This window comes from Rhipicephalus microplus, chromosome 2 (genome assembly GCF_043290135.1).
Source record: "Rhipicephalus microplus isolate Deutch F79 chromosome 2, USDA_Rmic, whole genome shotgun sequence".
Taxonomy (NCBI): Eukaryota; Metazoa; Arthropoda; class Arachnida; order Ixodida; family Ixodidae; genus Rhipicephalus; species Rhipicephalus microplus.
In genome coordinates, this window is record NC_134701.1 from 44516207 (window position 1) to 44539387 (window position 23181).

The 23181-nt window shown below is 47.8% G+C and overlaps 1 protein-coding gene across 1 annotated transcript in view; it reads left to right on the top strand.

Moving 5' to 3' along the window:
- Stam (signal transducing adaptor molecule) overlaps positions 1-23181 on the top strand; it is a 232534-nt gene that overhangs the window by 8421 nt on the left and 200932 nt on the right. The window contains exons 3-5 of the mRNA XM_075886399.1: positions 1869-1964; positions 4033-4115; positions 13241-13304. Of these exons, the coding sequence (XP_075742514.1) occupies positions 1869-1964; positions 4033-4115; positions 13241-13304 (243 nt within the window). The remainder of the gene's footprint in view (positions 1-1868; positions 1965-4032; positions 4116-13240; positions 13305-23181) is intronic.

Below are 23181 nucleotides of genomic sequence, written 5' to 3' on the forward strand. Positions count from 1 at the left end.
ACTAATGCATTTTCGGTACTGACTTTTCACGTGAATTTATGTTCCAAATTTTGCTTTTTCCAACTAAATCGCCTGTTTTGAGTTTTGCCGCTCAATTTTGAAAGCCGCATATTTGATTTTAAGTTGGCTTGCAGTGCCTAGTTGTGTGGCATCTAAGATGGGAAGCACGAATAATCTTCCACTTTCGGAGGCTATCTTTGATCTTTCTTGGCTAGCGAAACGGCAAGAAAAAAAAACACACATCAACATCATTAGTACACCAGTGCGTTTTTATTTTCTGGCCATTTGTTTTTGTGGTTATCATTGCACACGTGGTTGTGTTCATGGTGTGTCAAGTGGGTTTAAACCGTTGTGCGGGTCCCATGCTCGCTGCTTTTCACCGTTGCTCAGTAGCACTCCATGGTCGCCCTGCCGCGGGGGTCTAGTGGCTAAGGTACTCGGCTACTGACCTGCAGGTCGCGTTATCGAATCCCGGCTGCGGCGGCTTCATTTCCGATGGAGGCGGAAATGTTGTAGGCCCGTGTGCTCAGATTTGGGTGCACGTTAAAGAACCCCAGGTGGTCGAAATTTCCGGAGCCCTCCACTACGGCGTCTCTCATAATCATATGGTGGTTTTGGGACGTTAAACCCCACAAATAAATCAAAGCACTCCATGGTCATGGTGCTTGGCTACTGACTTAAAATTTGCGGGTTCGATTGCGGCTGTGGTGGTAGCGTTCTGATGGTGGCAAAATGCTGGAGGCTTGTGCACGGTGCGGTATCGTGGCTGGTAAACAAGCCCAGAACGTGTTGGCAATTTTCACCAAAGAGGCTAGAAGTTGGGTGCATCTTTCTGCGACCGGCATAAAGTTTTGTTTGGTTGATTCCATGGAGCCATCAACTTTGCCGCCCAAAACAGCTGGCAGCAGCTATTGCCAACGCACTTGCCAGCGGTGTTACTGTAACCCAGACAGAACTAAGTTTGCTCGTCCCCAACAACAGCATGAAGCACGGCAGTATTGGGGATTTTTTAAAGGCTTTTTTGATTCAAAGAAACTTCATTTTCATGGCTTCACCAATTTTTTTGGACCATTTTGTGGTCCCCGCTAAGTCGGGAAAATCGTTCGGCGGCTGTATAGCATATTATGTCACAGTAATCTTGTGTGGTACGAGCATTCATTGCCATGAGGTGCCAGGACATAGGGTTATCGTAACGACTTTGTGATTAAAGCAGGCAGCCCATTTAAAAAGGCACATGAGTTACTGCCTGTACTCCCTTGAGGCCACGTAGCTAAGGAAGTTTGAAAAGATTTTGCGCGCGTTATTGCTCGTGGTTGAAAGCATGTTATTCATTACACAGAATGCAGCCATATGCACAAGCATCACTGACACAGGCCGCCTTCAGCTTTATCGATTAGACTGTAGTAATTTACAAGTTAAAGTTCTCGAATAACATCATACAATAAATAGTATGCCTTAAGTGGTTGAGGTACTAGGGGCAAGATATCACTGTCGCATTCAACTTTCAAAATTGAAGCTTAGGGGTCCCCTAATTTTTAGAAATGACATATTATTGATGTGTGCTCAGTGGTAGTCAGATGATGATCTAATGACTGCAATGGCAAGACAATATTGGTACAACAACTGCAATGAGAGAAAGCTATTTACTCTAAATTTGTCAGTGCAAATTCGCATTGTGTGGAGAATTGTGTTGTAATCATAACATGGTTTTTACATTGGCAGTGTGGTTGATGCAGGGGCATTGCACGCTCTTCAGTTTGTATGAACAAATAAAATGTACTAAGTAAGAGTTTGCTTTCTCAATGTTATTTTGATTGTTGCCGATATGTTAACTTTATAAAATCTTGCCCATGCATTTACGTTTGCAGCTGCTGGATGCGTGTGTAAAGAACTGTGGCAAGATTTTTCACTTGGAGGTGTGTTCTCGAGAGTTTGAGTCTGAGTGCAAGAAGCTTCTTTCCAAGGTATGTGTGTTTGGTGTGTGCATGAATTCGAGAGCACTGCTTCATTTTCTTGACTCTACAATTAAGGAAGCACAGAATTTTTTTTTTTTTTTACAGCTGCAGCATAACTGAACCTCTTTCGTAGTTGTTGACTTGTCATGGATGAATTCTTGTGCATATGCCAGAGCTTGCTGTTACATAAATATGTTGGTATGGCTGTTCTATACTGTTAAAACAATAAAAAGGGGAAGAGGGAAGCTTGCGATAAAAAAAATCTGTAAACAGGGGTTGTATGCTCCAGCCGACGTTTCAATACGAGTCTTCCTCAAGGCTAGGAAAGAACTTCTAACCTGGAGGAAGACAAGTCCGCTTTTCGAAACATCGGTTCGAGCTCGGAACTTCGGTTTACGAATTTTTCTATACTGTTGTCACTCAGTGACTACTCAGTAGAAATATCGGCCGTCATGCAAACACTGCGGAATCAGGGTGTAGATGAAGTATATATAAATATTCTGAAAGAAATCTACAGGGGATCAACTGCTACCATAGTGCTTCATAAAGAAAGCAACAGAATACCAATCAAGAAGGGTGTAAGGCAGGGGGACACAATTTCCCCAATGCTATTTACCGCGTGCTTACAGGAGGTTTTCAGAAGCCTAGAATGGGAACAGTTAGGGATAAGAGTCAATGGAGAATACCTTAGTAACCTGCGCTTCGCCGATGACATTGCATTACTGAGTAACTCGGGGGACGAATTACAACTCATGATTACGGAGTTAGACAAGGAGAGCAGAAAGGTGGGTCTTAAAATTAATCTGCAGAAAACGAAAGTAATGTACAACAACCTCGGCAAGGAGCAGCGCTTCGAGATAGGTAATAGTGCACTTGAAGTTGTAAAAGACTATGTCTACTTAGGGCAGGTAATAACCGCAGAGCCGAACCATGAGATTGAAGTAACTAGAAGAATAAGAATGGGGTGGAGCACATTCGGCAAGCACTCTCAAATTATGACAGGTAGATTGCCACTATCCCTCAAGAGGAAGGTATATAACAGCTGTATCTTGCCGGTACTTAGCTACGGAGCAGAAACTTGGAGACTTACAAAGAGGGTTCAGCTTAAATTGAGGACGACGCAGCGAGCAATGGAGAGAAAAATGGTAGGTGTAACCTTAAGAGACAAGAAGAGAGCAGAGTGGATTAGGGAACAAACGGGGGTTAAGGATATCATAGCTGAAATCAAGAAGAAGAAATGGACATGGGCAGGGCATGTAGCGCGTAGACAGGATAACCGCTGGTCATTAAGGGTAACTGACTGGATTCCCAGAGAAGGGAAGCGGGTTAGGGGGAGGCAGAAGGTTAGGTGGGCAGATGAGATTAAGAAGTTTGCGGGTATAAATTGGCAGCGGCAAGCACAGGACCGGGTTAACTGGCGGAACATGGGAGAGGCCTTTGTCCTGCAGTGGACGTAGTCAGGCTGATGATGATGATGATGATGATGATGACTACTTTTAATCATGGTAGGTTTCTGATAAAACTTACGATTTGCGATTGGCTTCCTTGTAAAAGCTGCTTAAATGAGCAATCGCTGCTGAGAAGCTGATCCTGACTGGGCACTGTGTGTAACACCGGTGTTAAACTGCACCCGTCGTGTACTTGCCATTGGTCATTTCATTGGGGAAAGGACACTTCCTTCTTTAACTTATTCAGCCCAGCCTTCAGTAGTGCTGATATTTTCCTCTGCTTTGCACTAAGTTACCAAAACTAGCTATATTTAGTTGGAACACACTGTTTCACACTTGTGGATTTGGCACTGCACAGGCTCTTTATATGTGTAATCATGTTATGTTAGCGAACATGTAGCAGATGTGTTTTATGCATGCTCAATTTTCCCTCTTGTTAGTAGTAAACAAATATCCAGAGTACCTACATGAATTAGCAGATATTAGGTGCAAAAGTGAAACAAGACTACATTCTCATGCTGTTGAATTTAATTTGTGTTCTTTATCAATTATTATACTTAATGAAGGAGGCATTGCAGGCAGGCTTGATGTGTGGTGTAGGTGTGAACTGCAGTGGTGCCAATTCCCAGGGCCACCCACGTGTGGTGGAGAAGATGAAAGGCTTGCTGAAGAAGTGGGCCCAGGAAGACTTCAGCAAGGACCCCCAGCTCAGGTGGGTGGCTGTCATACCTTGTCCAGGCTTTTCGCATGAGAAATTCTAGAGGCAATAAGATTGATAGAAAATTAGGCTTAAGTGGTGCTTTCGTATAGCGAAAAATGGCAAAAAAAATAGATTTTTTGAATATTATGTATTCAGTTTCAGCAGCGCTTCTTCTATCGAATTCCGAAATATTTAAACTTAAAATGGCATAGACGTGCTTCGAAAGATTCATTTCACCTGCAAAGGTGGCAGGAATGATACAGAAATTGCGAAAATACGGCAATTTTTCAAAACGTTACGGCTGGGCGCCGCTGCTTTGGCCTTGTTGAAAAGATAATTTCTCCATGTTCGAAGTCCGCACATCAGCTGGCTCCACCCTTCAAAAACAAGTGCACAAAAAGCAAATGTCTGAAGGTTGCCTCGAACATAGTTTTTTAAAATTAACTTAAGGGGACTCTGGTGCTGTGATTATTCAGCGACAATGGGAATGATGGGTAGTACACGGATTTGCTTAGTCTTCGTGCTTGCGGGATGCAAACGCACTTGTGGCTACGCACTTTTGGTTTTGTTTCGAATAAAAGAACAAACTGTTTTGGACTTCATGCCTGATTGGATTTTGAGCCTAAAAGTGATGAAATGCAACTGATAAACCTTTGCCGATTGTTGTCCCGAGACGAAGCAGGTCTAAGCCACATGGAGCTGCTTAGTTAAAGATTACACACGAAGCCAAAAGGAAGAAGATTAGACAAATCTATGTACTACGGAACAATCCGGCGCTTGCTGAAGTGCCATGCGCTGCAGCTGCTATAGACACTAGCACCAGAGTTTTCTCTAGTGTATTTAAAGGAAACTCTATGGCTACGAGGCTTCTACTTGGCCGCATCCTCCATGTTGCTCCCGCACGACTTGTCATTGGCTAAACCAGAAGAGCGTCTTCTGCTGCTTGTGCCTTTGCATGTCGCAAGGTCAAGGCTGTAGAAAATTGTAGAAACTCATTCATTTACATAGCTGCACTTGAAAATGCTCAGTATGCACCGAGCATGTAGTCCTTTTGACTGAGTCCCTGTGTGGCGCTTTTTCAGGGACTGATGCATGTTCTTTGATGTTTGTCGCTTCTTGACTGATGTTGTCGTTTTCAGCCATGCGGCTGCGGCTTTGCCAGCTGGGGTTTAGGCTCGGCTCTTTCATGATGTCTTCTGATGCCTTTTTATTGCCTGCATTGAACTTGAGCGCTGCTTCTGCCACAGCTGCCTCCACCGTGGACTGCGAAGCATGTCGCTCCTTTGGTGCCAGCGCCTAGATCAAGGAATGCAGGCATTCGTTGTTATTTTGGGTTTTCCCTCGCTGGCATCGTTGCAACAGCTTTCTGTCTTACAAGCACTCATAAATGGGAAGTAAGGCTTGGCAGACATGTGAAGGCAGCTTTTGACGATGTTTGGGAATGGGAATCGGCCTTTGCCGCATTTTGTTTGCACCAGGAATTTGGAGCAGCTGGGCACAGTGTGGTTTGCCACATCATCATTGGACGTGATGTGATAAGTGGCCATCACTGCTGTGTGCATAGCATCATCACCACTGTGTGTCTTCAGAGCCCACCCATAATAATTGGTGAGCTTGGAGATCAGGTCTAGTGTCAAGTGGCCCTTTCCCCCAAGTCTCATGGCCAGGGCCTTTGTGTTTTCCAATCAAGTTGTGCAAAGCAGTGCTCATACGCTTTTGGTCATGATTAATGCAGTCGTTTTTTTCCATGGGGATATACCCATAAACCTTATCTTCTTGTAGCGCAAGGTAACTACGGCTGTCCCTGTCGCAAAGCACCATGGTGTTGCGCAGGTTGTGCGTTCAAGTGACCTCCTGAAGAGCATGAGGGCAGCCTCAACCTCCATTTCCCCAGTCTTCTTGTCACTGTTTTTCTGACACTGGTGATGTTCCTTCCACGCTGCATAAGAAGGGTCACCTTTCTTTGCGCCCGACTCGCATCCAGCACAAAAGTTGCTCAAAACAACGAAGTCAAGCACCAGCTTGCTGAACAACTCTATGACGGTGCCGAGACCGATATGCGACGAATGACCGCAAGTCATCCATGACCCATCAAACGACACCGCAATGTTTCCCATGTGGCCTGTATTAAGTTTGGCGTAAAGTTCGCGAACCAACCGCAAGCAGTCGCTCATCAAATTGCATTCAGCAGGATCGGCCGCGAGTGCTAACTTCGTCTTCACGCAGTGTTGCCACGTTTTCGTGTGAAGACCCCGACGACTGATGCCCGTCAACGAGAACACATCATTCAGCGCAGTCTGTCTGTTCCCCGTTGCCTGCATGGCATGCGCGGCCATAATGTTCACAGCAAAAGGTTTTCATACTGTTGCGGGTTCGCGGCTATGCAGCTATGCGGGCGGTGCGAAGAAGAAGACGACGACGTTTTTGGGCTGTTCGAAATACACAACGGCTGCCATCTTGACTGCTGGAGTACTTTTCTACTCTAAAGTAGTAAATACATTCGCAACATTTTGGTGGTGGCGCTGGGTACGACGCAAGACGGAACTTCGAAGCGGACGTGTTCTCGACTGCCCGACCATGGCAACAGAAACCAATTCTGCCGCTCCTGTTTCAGCCGCGACTCCGGCGCAGCCTGTACAGCCGGTCGTATTGACGCAACCGCGCGACCCTGGCAACTTCTGCGGCACCGACCATGTTGACGTTGACGACTGGATTCCGAAGTTCGAGCGGTTTGCAGCAGTGTACCGGTGGGACCCTACGATGATGCTCGCCAACGTTGGCTTCTATCTCTGCGGAACAGCTGGCGCGTGGTTCGAGGCTCATGAAGCGGACATAACCAGCTGGGATACTTGCAAACAGAAGCTTCGTGACCTGTTTGGTAAGGCCGTCGGACGCCAGCGGGCCGCTTCTAAAGAACTCTCTGGTCGGGCACAAACTACGACCGAATCATATGTCACCTACATCCTTGACGTTCTCGCCCTTTGCCATCGTGCCGACCCCAACATGTCCGAGGAAGACAAAGTAAGCCATTTACTTAAAGGCATTGCAGATGATGCTTTTAACATACTGGTTTCCAAAGACTGTTCCACCATTGATGACATCATCAAAGAGTGCCGCCGATTCGAAGAGCTGAAGAGTCGCCGGGTCGCCAAGAATTTCTTGCGACTTCCGAACACGGCCGCTACGTCATCTTGCGAGGACCTTCAGCCGCCATGCAGTCAACCACATAACAACGAAAGTGTGGTTCGCATCGTTCGTAGAGAAATCGAGGCCGCGTCTCCGTCTTTTCTGACCCGCCCATCTGATGATCGACCAACGATCTCGTTGATCCAACAGGTCGTGAGAGAGGAGCTGGCAAACGTTGGGCTGCAGCCTGTGTGTTCGTTGACGGAACCTCGGGTCAGTACCATAGCGCCTTCTCCTGCACCAGAAAGATTCCGCCGCTATCGTGATCCTGCTCAGTGGAGGACACAGGACGACAAGCCTATATGTTTTCATTGTCATGGTGTAGGACACATCTCCCGCTACTGTCGTTTCCGCACGTATCCACCTCGGTCGTTTCCTGGCTATCGACGTGACGACAACCACCGGCCCCTGCAGTACAGCGCTCGTGACGATGGACCGTACAATGGCACTCCTGCGACACCAGTCCGCCGGTCCAGCCGTTCGCCGTCCCCGCATGACCGTCGCTCCAGGTCACCTCAGCACCGCCGCTATTCGTCGCCCCACCCTAGTGGACGCCCTTCTTCGGAAAACTGAGCAATGCAGCTCCCGGAGGTGACGCTGCATTGGACTCCCGACCTGAAAACCCTCTGCTGACCTTGACTACGGACAAGAACCTGCTTGATGTAGAAGTGGATGGCCTTCCTGTTACTGCCCTTATTGACACCGGCGCACATATTTCAATTCTGAGCTCTGACCTCCGTGCACGATTAAACAAGGTCCTTACGCCGCCAGAGTCCCTATTTGTACGTGTCGCTAGTGGAGCGACCCCGGCTGTGCTCGGAATGTGCACCGCGCGTGTGAGATTCGCCGACCGCCAGACGTCCGTTCTATTCCATGTTCTCGCTCACTGTCCACATGACGTCATCCTTGGACTCGATTTTTTGTCCGACCACTCCGCTGTAATTGACTGCTCAGCCGGCGTCGTGCAACTTGACTTGCCTGCGGCCACCGAAGAGTCGAAGATGGTACAGAACAAGCTTTCGTGCGCTGAGTTTGTTCGCCTCCCACCCCAAGCCCTAACTTGTGTCACAGTTGAACCATATCCCAGTGTTCCGGATGGGGATTACGTGGTCTTTCCCTCTCCCGGTGTTTTATTGGCCCGCAACGTTTCCTCCCCGTACACCATATTAACTGTCACAGCGAACAAGACGTGCCTTCCTCTTCTGAACTTCGGACTCAGCCCTCAAATCCTACCACAAGGCATTGTTCTCGCCACTCTTTCACCGTCACACGAGTGCCAGATCTCATCAGTGTCACGTGAACTGGCCACAGTCGCCTCGCCGAACCTGCATAGCACCGACGCAGCCAAATCTACACGGCTCAACAATGTAACTAAGATGATTGCCTCAGACCTCTTGCCGTCTCAGGTCAAAGACCTCACTGATCTTCTCACGAGCTATTCGGACATATTTGACTTTGACGGTAGGCCCATAAGTCAAACATCGCAAGTCAAACATCGCATTAATACCGGTGATGCAGCTCCAATTCACAGGCGTCCCTATCGAGTGTCACCATCAGAACGCCAAGTTATCCAACAGGAGGTGAATAAGATGCTCACAAAAGGCATCATAGAGCCCTCATCGAGTCCGTGGGCGTCCCCTGTAGTCTTAGTTAAAAAGAAGGACAATACCTGGCGTTTCTGCGTGGACTATCGGCATTTAAACAAGGTCACCAAAAGGGATGTCTACCCGCTTCCTCGTATTGATGATGCCCTGGACTGCCTTCATGGCGCAACCTATTTTTCTTCGATAGACTTACGCTCCGGTTACTGGCAGATCGCCGTGGACGACCTCGACCGGGAGAAGACCGCCTTTGTAACGCCTGACGGTCTCTACCAATTCAAGGTAATGCCGTTTGGCTTGTGCAATGCGCCGGCAACGTTCGAGCGGATGATGGACACGCTTTTGCGCAGCTTTAAATGGTCTATCTGCCTGTGTTATCTGGACGACGTGATTGTGTTTGCCCCAACCTTTAAGTCTCACCTCGAGCGCCTTTCCTCAATTCTTTCAGTATTTCGAGAGGCTGGGCTCCAACTTAATTCCTCGAAATGCCATTTTGGGCATCGCCAAGTTACTATTCTAGGGCATCTCGTTGACTCCTCCGGCATCCGCCCCGATCCCGACAAAGTCCGAGCTGTCCTGGATTTTCCTGTACCGACTTGTGTCAAGGACGTTCGAAGTTTTGTGGGCCTATGCTCATATTTCCGACGATTTGTCAGAAACTTCGCAGAGGTCGCACGCCCCCTCACTGATCTTTTGAAGAAAGATGTACCATTTGAGTGGGGTCCTGATCAAGGCACGGCCTTTTCCCAGCTCATAACACTTCTGACCACGCCACCGATTCTCGCCCACTTCGACCCGTCTGCTCCAACCGAGGTCCGCACTGATGCTAGTGGCTACGGTATTGGCGCGGTTTTAGCCCAGCGTCAATCCGGTCACGATCGAGTTCTTGCGTATGCCAGCCGGCTCCTTTCTCCTGCCGAACGCAATTACTCTATTACGGAACGCGAGTGCCTGGCGCTTGTATGGGCAGTTGGTAAATTCCGCCCCTATTTATATGGCCGGCCTTTCACAGTTACCACTGACCATCACGCTCTATGCTGGCTTTCAGCCCTCAAAGATCCAACGGGGCGCCTTGCTCGTTGGGCTCTGCGCCTCCAGGAATTCACATACACAGTGGTTTACAAGTCTGGCCGTTTACACCAAGACGCCGACTGCCTCTCTCGGTACCCCGTTGACGCTCCAGATCTAGTAACCGACGACGCGTCCATCTGTATTTCCTCGCTCTCTGCTTTCGGCAACATAGGATGTGAGCAACGGCGTGACGCGTCCCTACGCGAGCTAATCGACCGCCTGAACACAGGCTGTACAGACAATTCGCTTCGCATGTTCGTTGTCATAGACGGCATTTTATACCGCCGCAACATGCACCATGTGGGAAACGAACTACTACTCGTAATACCCACTCATTTGCACTCGACCGTACTTCAGCAACTACATGATGTACCAACGGCTGGCCACCTTGGTGTTGCCAGAACGTACGACCGTGTCCGCCGACGCTTTTTCTGGCCCGGCCTCTACCGTTCTGTACAACGTTATGTTAGGTCTTGTGAGTCGTGCCAACGCCGCAAAAGGCCAGCGGTACACCCCGCCGGGCTCCTTCAACCGATCGACGTACCTGCCGAGCCTTTCTATCGTGTCGGCCTCGACCTGCTGGGCCCTTTCCCTCTTTCTACCGACGGTAACAGGTGGGTCGCCGTCGCCATAGATTACTCGACCCGTTTCGCAATTACGAGACCTCTTCCAAGCAGCTGCGCTACAGATGTCGCCGACTTTTTGATTCAAGACGTCATCTTACATCATGGTGCTCCTCGTCAACTGGTCACCGATCGCGGTCGCTACTTTTTATCTAAGGTAATTGACGATCTACTTCGTTCTTGTGCAACCAAGCACAAGCTTACGACGGCCTACCATCCTCAAACAAACGGCCTCACAGAACGTCTGAATCGCACACTCACTGACATGCTCGCCATGTACGTGTCGACGGATCATCGTGACTGGGACATTGCGCTACCCTTTGTCACTTTCGCTTACAATAGCTCACGCCACGACACTGCTGGATATTCTCCCTTTTACCTTTTGTATGGAAGAGACCCGACATTGCCGTTCGACACGCTTGTACCCAACCCTACCGACCTGTCCACAGCATATGCTCGCCGCGCTATTAGCACCGCGGAGAAAGCCCGTCAGATTGCCCACCAGCGCCTTTCGGACTCGCAGCTCCGTCAGAAACGTAGCTATGACAGCCACCATCGGGACGTCCACTTTAGTCCAGGTGACCTCGTTCTTCTGTGGACTCCGTCGCGACATGTTGGTCTGGCTGAAAAGCTTCTACCCAAGTATTCCGGACCTTATCGTGTGCTACGGCAGGTAACTGATGTTACCTATGAAATAGCACCTCTAAACCCTTCGATACCTTCCACATCTTCCGACATCGTCCACGTCGCTCGCCTCAAGCCGTACATCTCGTCCAACACCTGCTAACAAGCGCCGGGTCGGCGCTTTTCGCCGCCGGAGGTCGATGTTGCGGGTTCGCGGCTATGCAGCTATGCGGGCGGTGCGAAGAAGAAGACGACGACGTTTTTGGGCTGTTCGAAATACACAACGGCTGCCATCTTGACTGCTGGAGTACTTTTCTACTCTAAAGTAGTAAATACATTCGCAACAATACGTTCATCGCTACGTACGCGTGCCGAGCTGCGCAACGACGCAGTCTCCCCAAAGGTCGAACACACAAAACACAACTCCACGGCGAGTTTGAATTCCCGGTCGTCGCGGACAATCTGCGGTTCTCCATTGCATGCCTTGCACTTTGCAAATGCCGACAAAGCGCTGTTCATTGCATCCAAATCTATAATTGTGAACGTGGTTCCATCAGGCGGCCGAGCTGCTTCGTGGGCACCGTCAACCACGAATGTACGTTTCCGCTCCGTCGCTGCTGCAAACGACGACTCCGATAACTTATCTTCGGCTTTAGCTCGCTCCTCTTCCAAGTCAGATTGCTGCCGATAGATACTATCTAGATGCACGGGACAGCTGCTCGAAGGCTTCGCGGCCGACGGACTTTGCACAGGCTCTGTGACAACTGATGCGGTAGCTAGGCCTTCCATGGTAGCGTCGACGACTTCGCCATGGGACGAAAAGAGTGTAGCGTCTTGGGGGGTTTTGCTGTATCATGGAGCGCTTCTTGAAATTCGCGACTAGCGTCCTTCGCACTTTTTTCGCACCGAACTTGTGCCGCGTGCGGAATTTGCGCTCAGGATTTGACATCATAAAATTTCTCCGCCGACACTGAGGCAAAATGGCGCGCATGGACGCGCGCCTCAATACACGCAGCAGACGAAGCCAGGAGCCTCCACAAATAGGGAGGCAAGCTCAAGTCCTTCCGCGAAATAGTAATAGGAAGGCGCTCTGATACTTCTTTTTGCCGCTCATTTTACAAGCTGCCAATGGTTGAATTGGACCCATTCTGGCGGGAATTTGAAGGCGAAAGACGGCTTTCTCAAATAAGGCCAAGCGGGCCCCGCTGACACACATTAAAGGGCAGGGGCGCGTCACAGAAAGTGTGCGATTTCAACGTTGATTTCGGCTCGCATTTAGCTAGAAAGCGCCGTATAAAGGGTTTTAGCGGCTAAAATAATGATATTATAGGCATAAAATTCACGGTGCACTAGTAGCTGTACATTTCAAAAACGCAATAAAAAAAGGAGTTTTTTCGCGATTTTTTGGCCTCCACAACCAGGGTCCCCCCTTAACAACTGTATTTGCAAGAACTGTTTAATGATATTTTGAAATGTTAAGTTCAGTCGTCCATTTGCTAATGGCACCGTTTAAGCATACACTGCCAAGAACCGAAACAGGCTAGCAGTTCAGGAGGCAACACGCACGAGTCTCGAATATGCTTATTGCAATCTGCACTTGGAGGCGAAGCTCAAGCATTCTCTAATTTTTTTCAATAATTGTGTGATACCCTCACCTTGATGCATGCTTTGTACTAGTAGTGTAAGGAGATGCGTATGATTCTCCTTACACTATGTGTTTGTTTCATGAAACAGAAGTGAGCTTGGTGCACTGTGCATGCATGCAGTTCTGAGTATGAGGAATTTAGGCGAGAAAAGGCACGAACGCTGCTTGTCCCTGTGATAGCCTGTGTGGTGTGTTCGCATCAAAGGCAGCGCGAGAGTTGAAACCAGACAATTTTAATGAAGTTCAGTTTGTGGGTGCGGGGGTGTTCGTGAGGGGTATTGCTTTTGAAGGGCCATTCTCTGGACATGTTGCTGATTGTATGTGATAACCACTCTTTTTCCAGTTGGTAGTGCAATTTCAAAAATATTTTTATTTTGTCCTTTTCAGTCTCATTCCATCCCTCTATTCCAAGCTCAAAGGAGATGGCGTTGACTTTGGGTGTGAGGGAGCGGTGAGTTGATCCTGTGTGTTTGCATGACTGCTCTCGTTTATTTTTGTCCTGATAAGTTGATTGCAGTGAAATTGGGCCCTGCAACACTTTTTGAGCATTGTGAGAAAACGCTGCTGATTGGTAGTAGAAGTTTCCGGGAACACGTGAGCCAAATATTACAGCACAGCACGCGGCTTACAATTCAGAATAAATTATAAAAGTCAGCTGCAAAATGCTTTTTCTTTATACTAATGATGGAGGAAGCTCCAAAATCACTCGTAGAAGGCCATCTATCAATCATTGGCCGATTTGAACATGGCGCGCTCAGATGTTACAGGTATTGCTGCGGGAAGCCGTGACATGTGTGCGCGTGATATCACACTGAAATAGCCGCACTTCGGAGAAAAGTGCTCAAGGTCATGAGGCACGCACGACTTATTTGCTTTGCCAATGCCATCCTTTCCTGCTTGACTCCCAGCACTTTCATTGGAACGAGAGAAGAGATATTGCGATTGCAGTGTGTGACAGATCTTTGTAACTCCGCCCGTCCTGGATGGATTCTTAAAGTTTTTGCGGCGTTGAATTTGTGAGGTAATAAGCTCTTTTAGTGAATCCATTTTATGGCTACTTCAAAAAGTGTTTCAGGGCTTCTTCAAGAAACAAGAGAGCAGATTGTATCGTGTAACAAATGATTCATGTGATCAAAAGAAAATGGACATGTTGTGAGGAGGCCTCAGCATACATATGGCTAACTGCAATTTATGCTATAGGGAAGGGATTCGGAATGTCTAATACATTTGCAATATGTGCAGCAGTTCTTTAAGGGGGAGATGCAATTCGAAAAAGAATTTTCGCTAATGTGTAGCCTAGGGCAACGAAATTTGTCCCTGTATGTAGAGGCTTTTATGCTGATTTCAAATATGTAATTATTTTTATAGTAAGTTGCACAGTTTTCATTTTGTGCCATGAAAGTGTAAAGTATAGCTCATTTCAGAAAAACTTTTCTCTGAACTTTTCTGGTTCTGAGCTGTTAATGGTTCATATTGTTCCACATTAACTGTGTTAACTGTAGAATGCAAACAACTCTAAAAAAGTTCGTACAGTCGAGCCCACATGTAACCTAGCATGTGTTAGGCGTTTTTGTGTAAATTCCACTGAGTATGCTGTTCCTTAACCAGCATTTTGTTTGCCTTACTGTATGCTGTATATATCGTGCTTCTTGTTTTTTTTTTTTTTTTTTTTTTTTTTTGTAACCCACATATGCTGTAATTACGCTACAAATGTTAGTGTATGTTTTAACTCACTTGTTTTGCTTTGATTTTTTTTTTTCCCTCTATTTTTATTGCCTGTACTGAAAATCATTGTACTGCCCAACTGCCACGCTCTCGAATGAGAGTAGCAGTATTGAAAATAAATAAAATAAATAAAAATGTAACGGCCCCAGTCGAACAATACACACGTGACCATGCAAATATACATTATTTCAATTGCCAAAATACAAATTTGCATTTACAACGAACGTCTTGAGTGTCACCGATCAGTTACAGCGAACAGAGGCTGCACTCTCGCGACTTTCTGGGAAACAAATTTCAACCATTGATAAGCCAGCGGTGAGGTTCCCATAGATTCTTATTGTTATACGCCAACCCTGCCTTCGCACCCCTTTAGTTGTCTTTGTTACGGACCTTCCCCCCTGAGCACTCCGCATCGTCAGACGAAGCCCATGTTTTCATATTCCCACCGATCTCTCGAAGGTTGGTTGGCCAAATATAGTTCGGGGGGAGCTTGCTTCATCTTGATCTGCCTATCTTCATATTGTCCTTCTTCAGTTTTTGATCTCTGGTTTTGTTGCGCTCTTGTGCGCGTCGCCCACCTGGAGTGATGAGACCATTTGGCAGCATGGTCTGTGTCTGGGTAGTGTCTTGATCGATGTCGTATCGTTCCAGCGCACGCGCTTGTGCTACCCCAGCGACTTTACTAATTCCTGATTCGTTGTCTGTTTTGGACCTGTTCTTGCTCCCTCGGCACGTGTTTGGAAGTGAAAAAACGGTTTCTACAGAGAAGAAATCGCGAAATATTGAAGTCGGCGAGGCCGTGCAAGTCTGCCGTAGCCACAATGCGATTCATTGACCTCTGTGGGCACTGACCGCTCTCCCGAGCTTTCCTGCGTGCGAGTTGCACAATTCGTGAACCTTGCAAGCAAGCTACCTCACCTGCCTTCTTTCCGCTTGTTTTGGTTTTCAAGGTCGCCTTCCCACCACTCTTTGCTCTATTGAAACTCCTTTGCCTGTTTCTCACTCTCTTCTCTCTATCACAGCTCTGCCTGTCTCCACGCACTCCATCACGCCAGCCACGCTGGCTCGAGTTCAGAAGTTTTGTTTTCAAACTAGAAACGGGCCCAAAGCAGTTCAGCGCATGCTGGCTTCTACGTTGCGTGTGTGCATCTTGCTCACTGTTGATGAGTGTGGTCAGGATGGCAGCCGGGAGGCCTTCCACCCTTTTTTGTGCTGCTCAACAAAGCGTCAAAAGTGTGACCGCTTGGCTTGGGTATAATCTGGCGCATTTGAGACTTAGTATAGGTGCCGCATTGTCGAACGCTTGCTGGTATAGGTGCCGCATTGTCGAACGCTTGCTCATATCTGTTGATCACCCGATAGCTAACTTGCCACTTCGGGTGTCTCTGTATTCAGCTTTGGAGATGATGAAGGCTTCTTGGGCGGAGGTAACAGCTACATGTGTGCGAAACTGTTTTTGCGAGGCCGACTTGATGTCGGACGTGATCCCAAGTCTGCAGCTTCTGCTATTCGAAACACGTGCATTACGGACTTTTTTTATAAAAAATATTTGTTTTCATTCTCAACTTTCATTAAAGCTGTGTTTCATTTGCTACAAACTTTCGAATATAGCGCAGAGATGCCGCATCACGCTCAGGTTCGTTATAAGCGGGCTCCACTGTATAAGGCATGTTAATGGACAAGAGAAATCGTAATTTGGGAATTTGTTAATGGAGAACAAAAATTGTAATGTGGGAAATTGTACAATCCCCAGCCCAGACTAATTGCTTGCTTTAGGTTCACAATAATTAACCAAGCAATAACAAGTTTTCATGGAGATTTTGGCACCCTTCACGTGATAAGGAATATTTGGACAAAATTTGATCCAAATTAGGGTATCGGAAGTACCAAATGTTTTGACTGAAGAATATGCTTTATATGCATCTTGGGAAAAACACATTTTAACGGCATAAGTCAAAGCTCATCAAGGCCAAGATAAGTTATCTTGTAATAGTTTACTCCATGAAAGCTTGGCAATTATTGTTATATTGAGGATGTGGCTTTAGTGAACTCGTTATGTGAAATGCAGTGGCGAGATGCCAGATGACAATTTGCAACTTGCAGGGAAATCTAGACAATGAATGAGCTCTTCTAAGTTTTATAGCGAAAGATGTTACGAGATCACAATTCTGGTCACGTGCAGTTGTCCACAACTTCTGCCGCTGATGTCCGTAACCACATCGCGCAAAATTAGAAAAAAAAAACTAGCACCAATGACACAGTGCGGCTTGAATCTGGGTTCGCTGGGTGCCAGCCCAGTATCCTACCACTGAGCTACGCCACTTGTGTTCAACATAACGAAGTGCTGTACATTCAGAAAAGGGAAATCTGCATTGGTGGTAGGGTAGCACCTGTCCTGTGTGAAATATTTCAGAGTTTTGTGGACAGGAAGTAGGTACATGGCTTGGATGGATTGGTTAAGCATGTCTTTCGCTATCTAGAAGACTACTTGGTGCTTTTTGATGTCCGTGATGATCGAAATTTCGTGAATAATTTGAAAAAGTTTCGAGAGAATGGCAGTGGCCTAAATTTCTCGTTTGAGTTGATGACAGAAGGGGTGCCCCAGTTCCTAGACTTGAAGTTATTTTCGACCTACACATGTGTGTTGGCACTATCATTCTCGATCACTTAAGGGGGGAGGCTACCTTCGAAGGGCAACTTTTTTGTTTGTTGAGATATCTTAATGAAATTTTCAGGGTACACTAATAGCAAAGCCATTTGAATAACCACAAAGTTTCATGCAGTTATGTTCACTGGTTCTCAAGTTACAGCCATTTATCAGGGTAGTCCACATGGGTCCCTTAGTCAGGGTCTGGAGAATTTGAAAAATGTGCTAGCACTGTGAAATTCACTATGATGATTCCTGGATAGGTGCTTTAGGGCAAGACAGAGCCCTTTTTTTAAATTTCCTTGCCAAAAAATATTAGCAGAGCACTGAATTTAGTGTTCACAATTTGGCTCTCATCAATGAAGTTTTAGTTAATTATTACGAATTACAGACACAATAAATTGAAAAAACGGGCTTGTCTTGCCCTGGGCAATTTATTAAGGTGCATAATAAAAAAACCTGATAGAAATCAGACCAGCAGTTCCAGAGAGATCACCTGACTAAGCAGCCTCACTGGCCAAAAAAGTCATTCTGAGAAAATTGACTTCGAAAGTTTCAAACATTTATTATGGTCTAAAATGACCCTGCAGAGTAGCTAGATGTGTCCTTAGGCTCTCTTTTTCTTTGCCGCTTTTCCTGCTTCTCATTCATCCATTTCTGAGCCTTTCTCAGACGCAGAGAGTCTTTCTCCGCAGCTCGTTGAATGGTTAGGTGGCCAGGTGTGAGTCCCACTGATGACGACAACTCTTGGGTGGCCCTGTAGCAGCTGGCATTATACCGCAAAACTGCGTCATGCAGTGCTGTCTTGACAGCAATCAATGATGCATGTTGCTCTTTGGGCATCAAGGACCATAGGACAGAATGGAATGACTCCGATGCATTTTGCGTCTTTGCTCCCAGGCAGCGTTGCAGTAGAGAAGCCTGCGAAAGGCGCTGGTAGACTGGCAGCAGCGCTTCTGCAACGTTGCCCGGAAGATTGTATTTGTGCTTTGGAGGTGGCACGCCATTCCCCTTGCAGGCATTATGACGGCACCACGAGTCTGCACCTTCCGGGCACAAGTCATGGTGAGGATCCTCGTCAGTTGAGGTGACGTGATAATATGATGCCATCACTGCACGCTGCATTGCAGCCACATTGTTTGAATTGTTCCGCAGTGCCCAGCCATAATAGTCTGTGAGTTTATCAATAAGGGCTTTTGTCAATCTGCCCTTCCCTCCCAGAGCCTGTTCGCTTTTCTGCACAAGATTACATAGGGCTGTGCCCATCCTCTTCCGGACATGGTTCAAGCATTCTTCTTTCACAATAGGGACTAGCCCATAAACATTGTCTTGTTGAAGGGCAGAGAATGTGGCGCTGTCCCCATCAGATACAATGGTTGTATACCAGAGGTTATGCTTGGACGGAGGTTATGCTTGGACAGTGAACGTGAGAACAGAGTTACAGCTGCTTCAACCTCCATCCTCCGAGACTTGGCATCAGTGTTTTTTTGGCACACATGGTGCTTCAACCAGCTTGCATAGCCCTCGTCTTCAGGCTTCGGTCCTACCTGGCAGCCGAGACACTGATTCGATAAAACTACAGCATCCAAGATGAGGCCTGTGTGATACTCGATGATTGCACCAACTCCAATGTGAGATGTATGTCCGCGCTTATGCCACGTGCCATCATAGTTCACTGTAATGTCCTTGCAGAAAGATGGGTCCATCTCCTTGTACACCTTTTTCACAGCAGAAGCCGATTCTTCATAGAATTTATCCAGGGTCTGTTGCTGTGGTTCTCTGAATTGCTTCAGGTGCCTCTGGAAAGTTCTGTGGTGCAGGCCACGGTGGGAAACATTCATAGTTGCCCAAAAGTCGTTGAGGGCTGTCTGTCCCTTCCCTATTTGTTTCATGGCCGTAATGGCTCTTATATTCACGTCGAAGGCCCTTGACTCGTTCTGACGAGCAGAGCTCCACGAACTTGAAACTATTCCACAATGTGGGCATACCAGCTCAAGCTTCGTGGCAAGTCTAAGCTGGGTGCCTCCTTGAACTTTCATCCCGGTCGCGAGGCAGCGCGGGCACGGGGTCTTGGACAGCATGTCGCTAAGGGCATTCCCTTGCACGAGGAAATATCTCTCGCCTTCGGTCGTAGCGGTGGCAGCTTCGGGTTCAGGCATCATCGCTTGAAACTTCCTCTCGGTCGCTGGCATAGCGCCAAGCTTTCGTTGCACAGCAGCACGTTCTCTCTCCGCCGTCGCCAACTCCTCGCACGTCCGAAAACGTGTTTGGATGTGCACAGTCGACGACGCGGTCTCACTGTTCGGGGCCGGAATCAATGCGGTTGGCGAGCGCGACACACCAGGCGTACTTGAGCACGAAACACCAGCCTCACTCGTCACGACGGATCCTTGTGCCGATGGTGTAGAAGTCTCGTCGCTAGAAGCGTCGACGCAATCGTCTTGAAAAGATGAAGTGGAAGCATCGGTGCAACTGTCGCCACGCGTGGGCGTGCAGGTGAGCTTCACCATGCGTACGAGCTCTTCAGCTGACGCTTTCTTGAACCGAACGCGTGCCGAGTCTTGAACTTCGAGATGCCCATCGTGACCGTCAGCGCAATAATCCGCGTCCCGTGAACACGGCGCAAGATCATCTCGTGAGGACGGTAGTGATCGTCTCGTGAAGACGGTAGAAGATCGTCTCGTGAAGACGGTAGAAGATCGTCTCGTGAAGACGGTAGAAGATCGTCTCGTGAAGACGGTGAAAGATAGAGGAGCACGTGTGACGACCGATCGGAATGATGGCAAACGGGGCACACAAAGAACGCCAGCATTGCAAGCGCCGGTGCAGATGACGAGCTGGCGCATGCCGGAGAAGCAGCTACGTCATCGCGCGCAGCAGCCAATAGGAGCCGCGCGCTCCCCCATCCCCTCGAGAGGCGCGCGCTTTGTCCAATCGTGAGCGACTCCCGCCTCGGAGCGCCACCGCCACTGCCGCGGGTGGCGAAAAAAAAAAACGCAAAAATTCACGAGCAAAACAACATCAAGATGGCGGCGATCGGCCAAGCGGTTGGGAAATGGCGCGCGCGCGAAGTTGGGGTATTTTTGGCGCTCGCTCGCCGCTTGCCGGCTGCCGCGGCATGTTCTAAAATTTATTTGACGTACTTTCGCGATGAATTAGACATTGATATTTACAGTAGAGGCAGTTTATGAGTCATACTGCCCGAGTATGTGGTTTTCAAAAAATCGACTTTTTCGCGATTTTTCGGTTTTCAAAGGGCGCGTCCCCCCTTAAGCTGTAGCTAGATTTCACTTCAAACCATTAAAAGATAATAAAATATGGCATAGCAGTGTCATGTGTTTGCTCAGCCTTGCTAAAATCTTGTAAGTACGGGCTACAGATTAGCTTCAGCGAACAGGTGGCAAGACTCAAGCAAGCAGGTTTTCTGGAACACGCCATTGTACAAGCCTGTGAAAAGATGCGCAAAAGTTTGAAGCCAAATCCTTCACAGGGGAGAGGCAACAAAGAGCGATCTACAAGAGAAAAAAGTACAATGTCATTCCGTATACTCATCTTGTGGCTCACGGTTTGAAAAACGGGGCCCTTTTGTTACGACGTTGACATTGTTTTTTCCTCCCCACAAAAGCTGGAATCCATGTGTACAAAAGTCAAGAAAAGCATTGACACACAAATCGGAGGAAATCGGAGTGTTCACATCGTTAGTGGCATCAAACATACTTTTCAGTATATTGAATGCCTAATGGTCATCGTCTATCTGATCCCATTATTATGCAGAAAAGCGTACATTTTGAAGAGGTTTATTAGTCGTTAAGGGGGGATGCGGCTTTGGCATCGCGAAATTTGGCCAAAAAATTGATTTTCTGAAAATCTCATTTTCACATTCTGTGACCCCTTTTCTATCTAATTTCGAAGTTTCGTCCCTGAAAACAGCGTAGAAATGACGTAAAAAATTTTTATCGAAGCTAGGGTGGCGATGAATTTCACGGAAATTGCGAAAAAACGGCGTTTTTCGAACCGCGATATCTCCGCAACCACGTAACCTAGCCCCGCCATCTTTGTCTCTATGGATAGTGTGATTCTTCCGTTTCAAATTTGCCGCCTCGGCCGGCGAACCAGGCAACAGCAAGCCCACTGCAAGCCAAATTGTAAAGGTATCACAACAGTTTCCGATTGGCGACGCGCGTCACGTGACTGTACGGCGGCTCCGCATTGGTCGCCCGTGCGGTCGCTTGTAGTAATTGGCGCAAATGTCATCTGCTCTACGCGCTGACAGCACTGACGGGCCGCTTACTGCATTTGTTTTCAACTCGTCCCGGCGTGGTTTCCTGCGATCGCTTGTAGCAATCGGCGCAAATGTCGCCTGCCCTACGCGCTGACGGGCCGCTTACTGCATTTGTTTTCAACTCGTCGCGGCGTGGTTTCGTGCGGTCGCTTGTAGCAATCGGTGCAAGGGTCGTCTGCTCTACGCGCTGACGGGCCGCTTACTGCATTTGGTTTCAACTCGTCGCGGCGTGGTTTCGAGATCGCATTGCGCTGTGATAAGACCGGCACTCGTGAAAGGAGAAAAACGTTGTTATCCAGTTTGGCGCATTGCAGTTTTGAGATCAGTTCCTGCATGCGATCATGGACCGGCGATCGTTCAAGAAGAAACGCAAGACTGCGCAGCAATTTGGTTCTCGTAAGCCGGAGCCGCCGATCGTGAAAAAGAAATTCAGTCCGGCAACTTCTGCGAGCAGCGACGATGGCATGCGGCACGACGAGGACTCGCAGCCGAGCACAAGCACGCACGGAGCATCGTCCGCGAGCATCGACGAAACTGTTCATATGCCTGTGGAGCAGTGCTTTGTGCTGTCTGAAGAAACATCCGTTCGTCGTTTCGCGCAGGCTGCAGACATCGCGGATGCTAAGCCTAGCACTTTGCGTGAGGATGTAGACGCCGCGGATGCCCAGCCTAGCACTTCGCACGAGGATGTAGACGCCGCGGATGCTAAGCCTAGCACTTCGCGCGAGGATGTAGACATTGCGGATGCTCAGCCAAGTACTTCGCGCGAGGATGCGAGGCCGTCTACCAGCAACACCAGTAGCACGATTCCGACACTAAGGACCGCACTGCAAAGGACACTAAGGACTACAACCTTGGTGCCTATTAAGCATGTAAACCGTGACTCAAGACTTTGAACCTCGTTTTCTCAATACTGTTTTTTTGGCATGTTGCTCAGCTCGTGGAGCAGATATCTTCGCAACTACTTGACAGATTTTGATTCTGTTTTTTTTTTAATGCTCCTTGAACTGTGCTTCAGGGGGCTGCGTTTTATTTTTAAAATTTAGCCTTTTAAAAATTTTTGGTAGGGTTTCTTGTTTGTAGTGCAAATGTGCTCATTGAAGTATCAGTGGAGAAAACATGAACTACAAATGTTAGTGTTGCAAAAAAATTATTTTGAAAACGCAGCCCCCTAGAGCATACATTCACCTCTGCACACAGTGTTTACCAACTTTCTATGTCATTTTTTAAACTCTCCAGCCGCTCCACGAGGTCCAGTAATGAAATTATTTGTTTCTCAGAAAGTTTTCATGATATCATCTTGAAATTTTTATGGAAGCATTATGACGTCATTTTTAGTCTCTGTGCCAGTTTTCATCAAGATCTAACCAGAAACAAGAAAGTTCGTTCCGAAAGGCACGTCCCCCCTTAAGGACAGCGGCGAGACAACGATAAGAACCGTACAGAGACCGGCACAGCAGCGAGCCGAAGCACAAGGCGAGAGAGCCGGGCGTTGGCGATACTGCTCGCTGCAGGCACACCTTCTTCACAATCGCCCCCGCTGAAAAAAGAGCCATCCTGGCGACTTAAGAAGTTTTAGGCAAAGGCTCATGGCACGCTTTCAGTCGGGAAACATGGACGATGTCACGTGCACGCCAGCGCATGTCGTCCGATCGGGAAACTGGTTCAATTAGG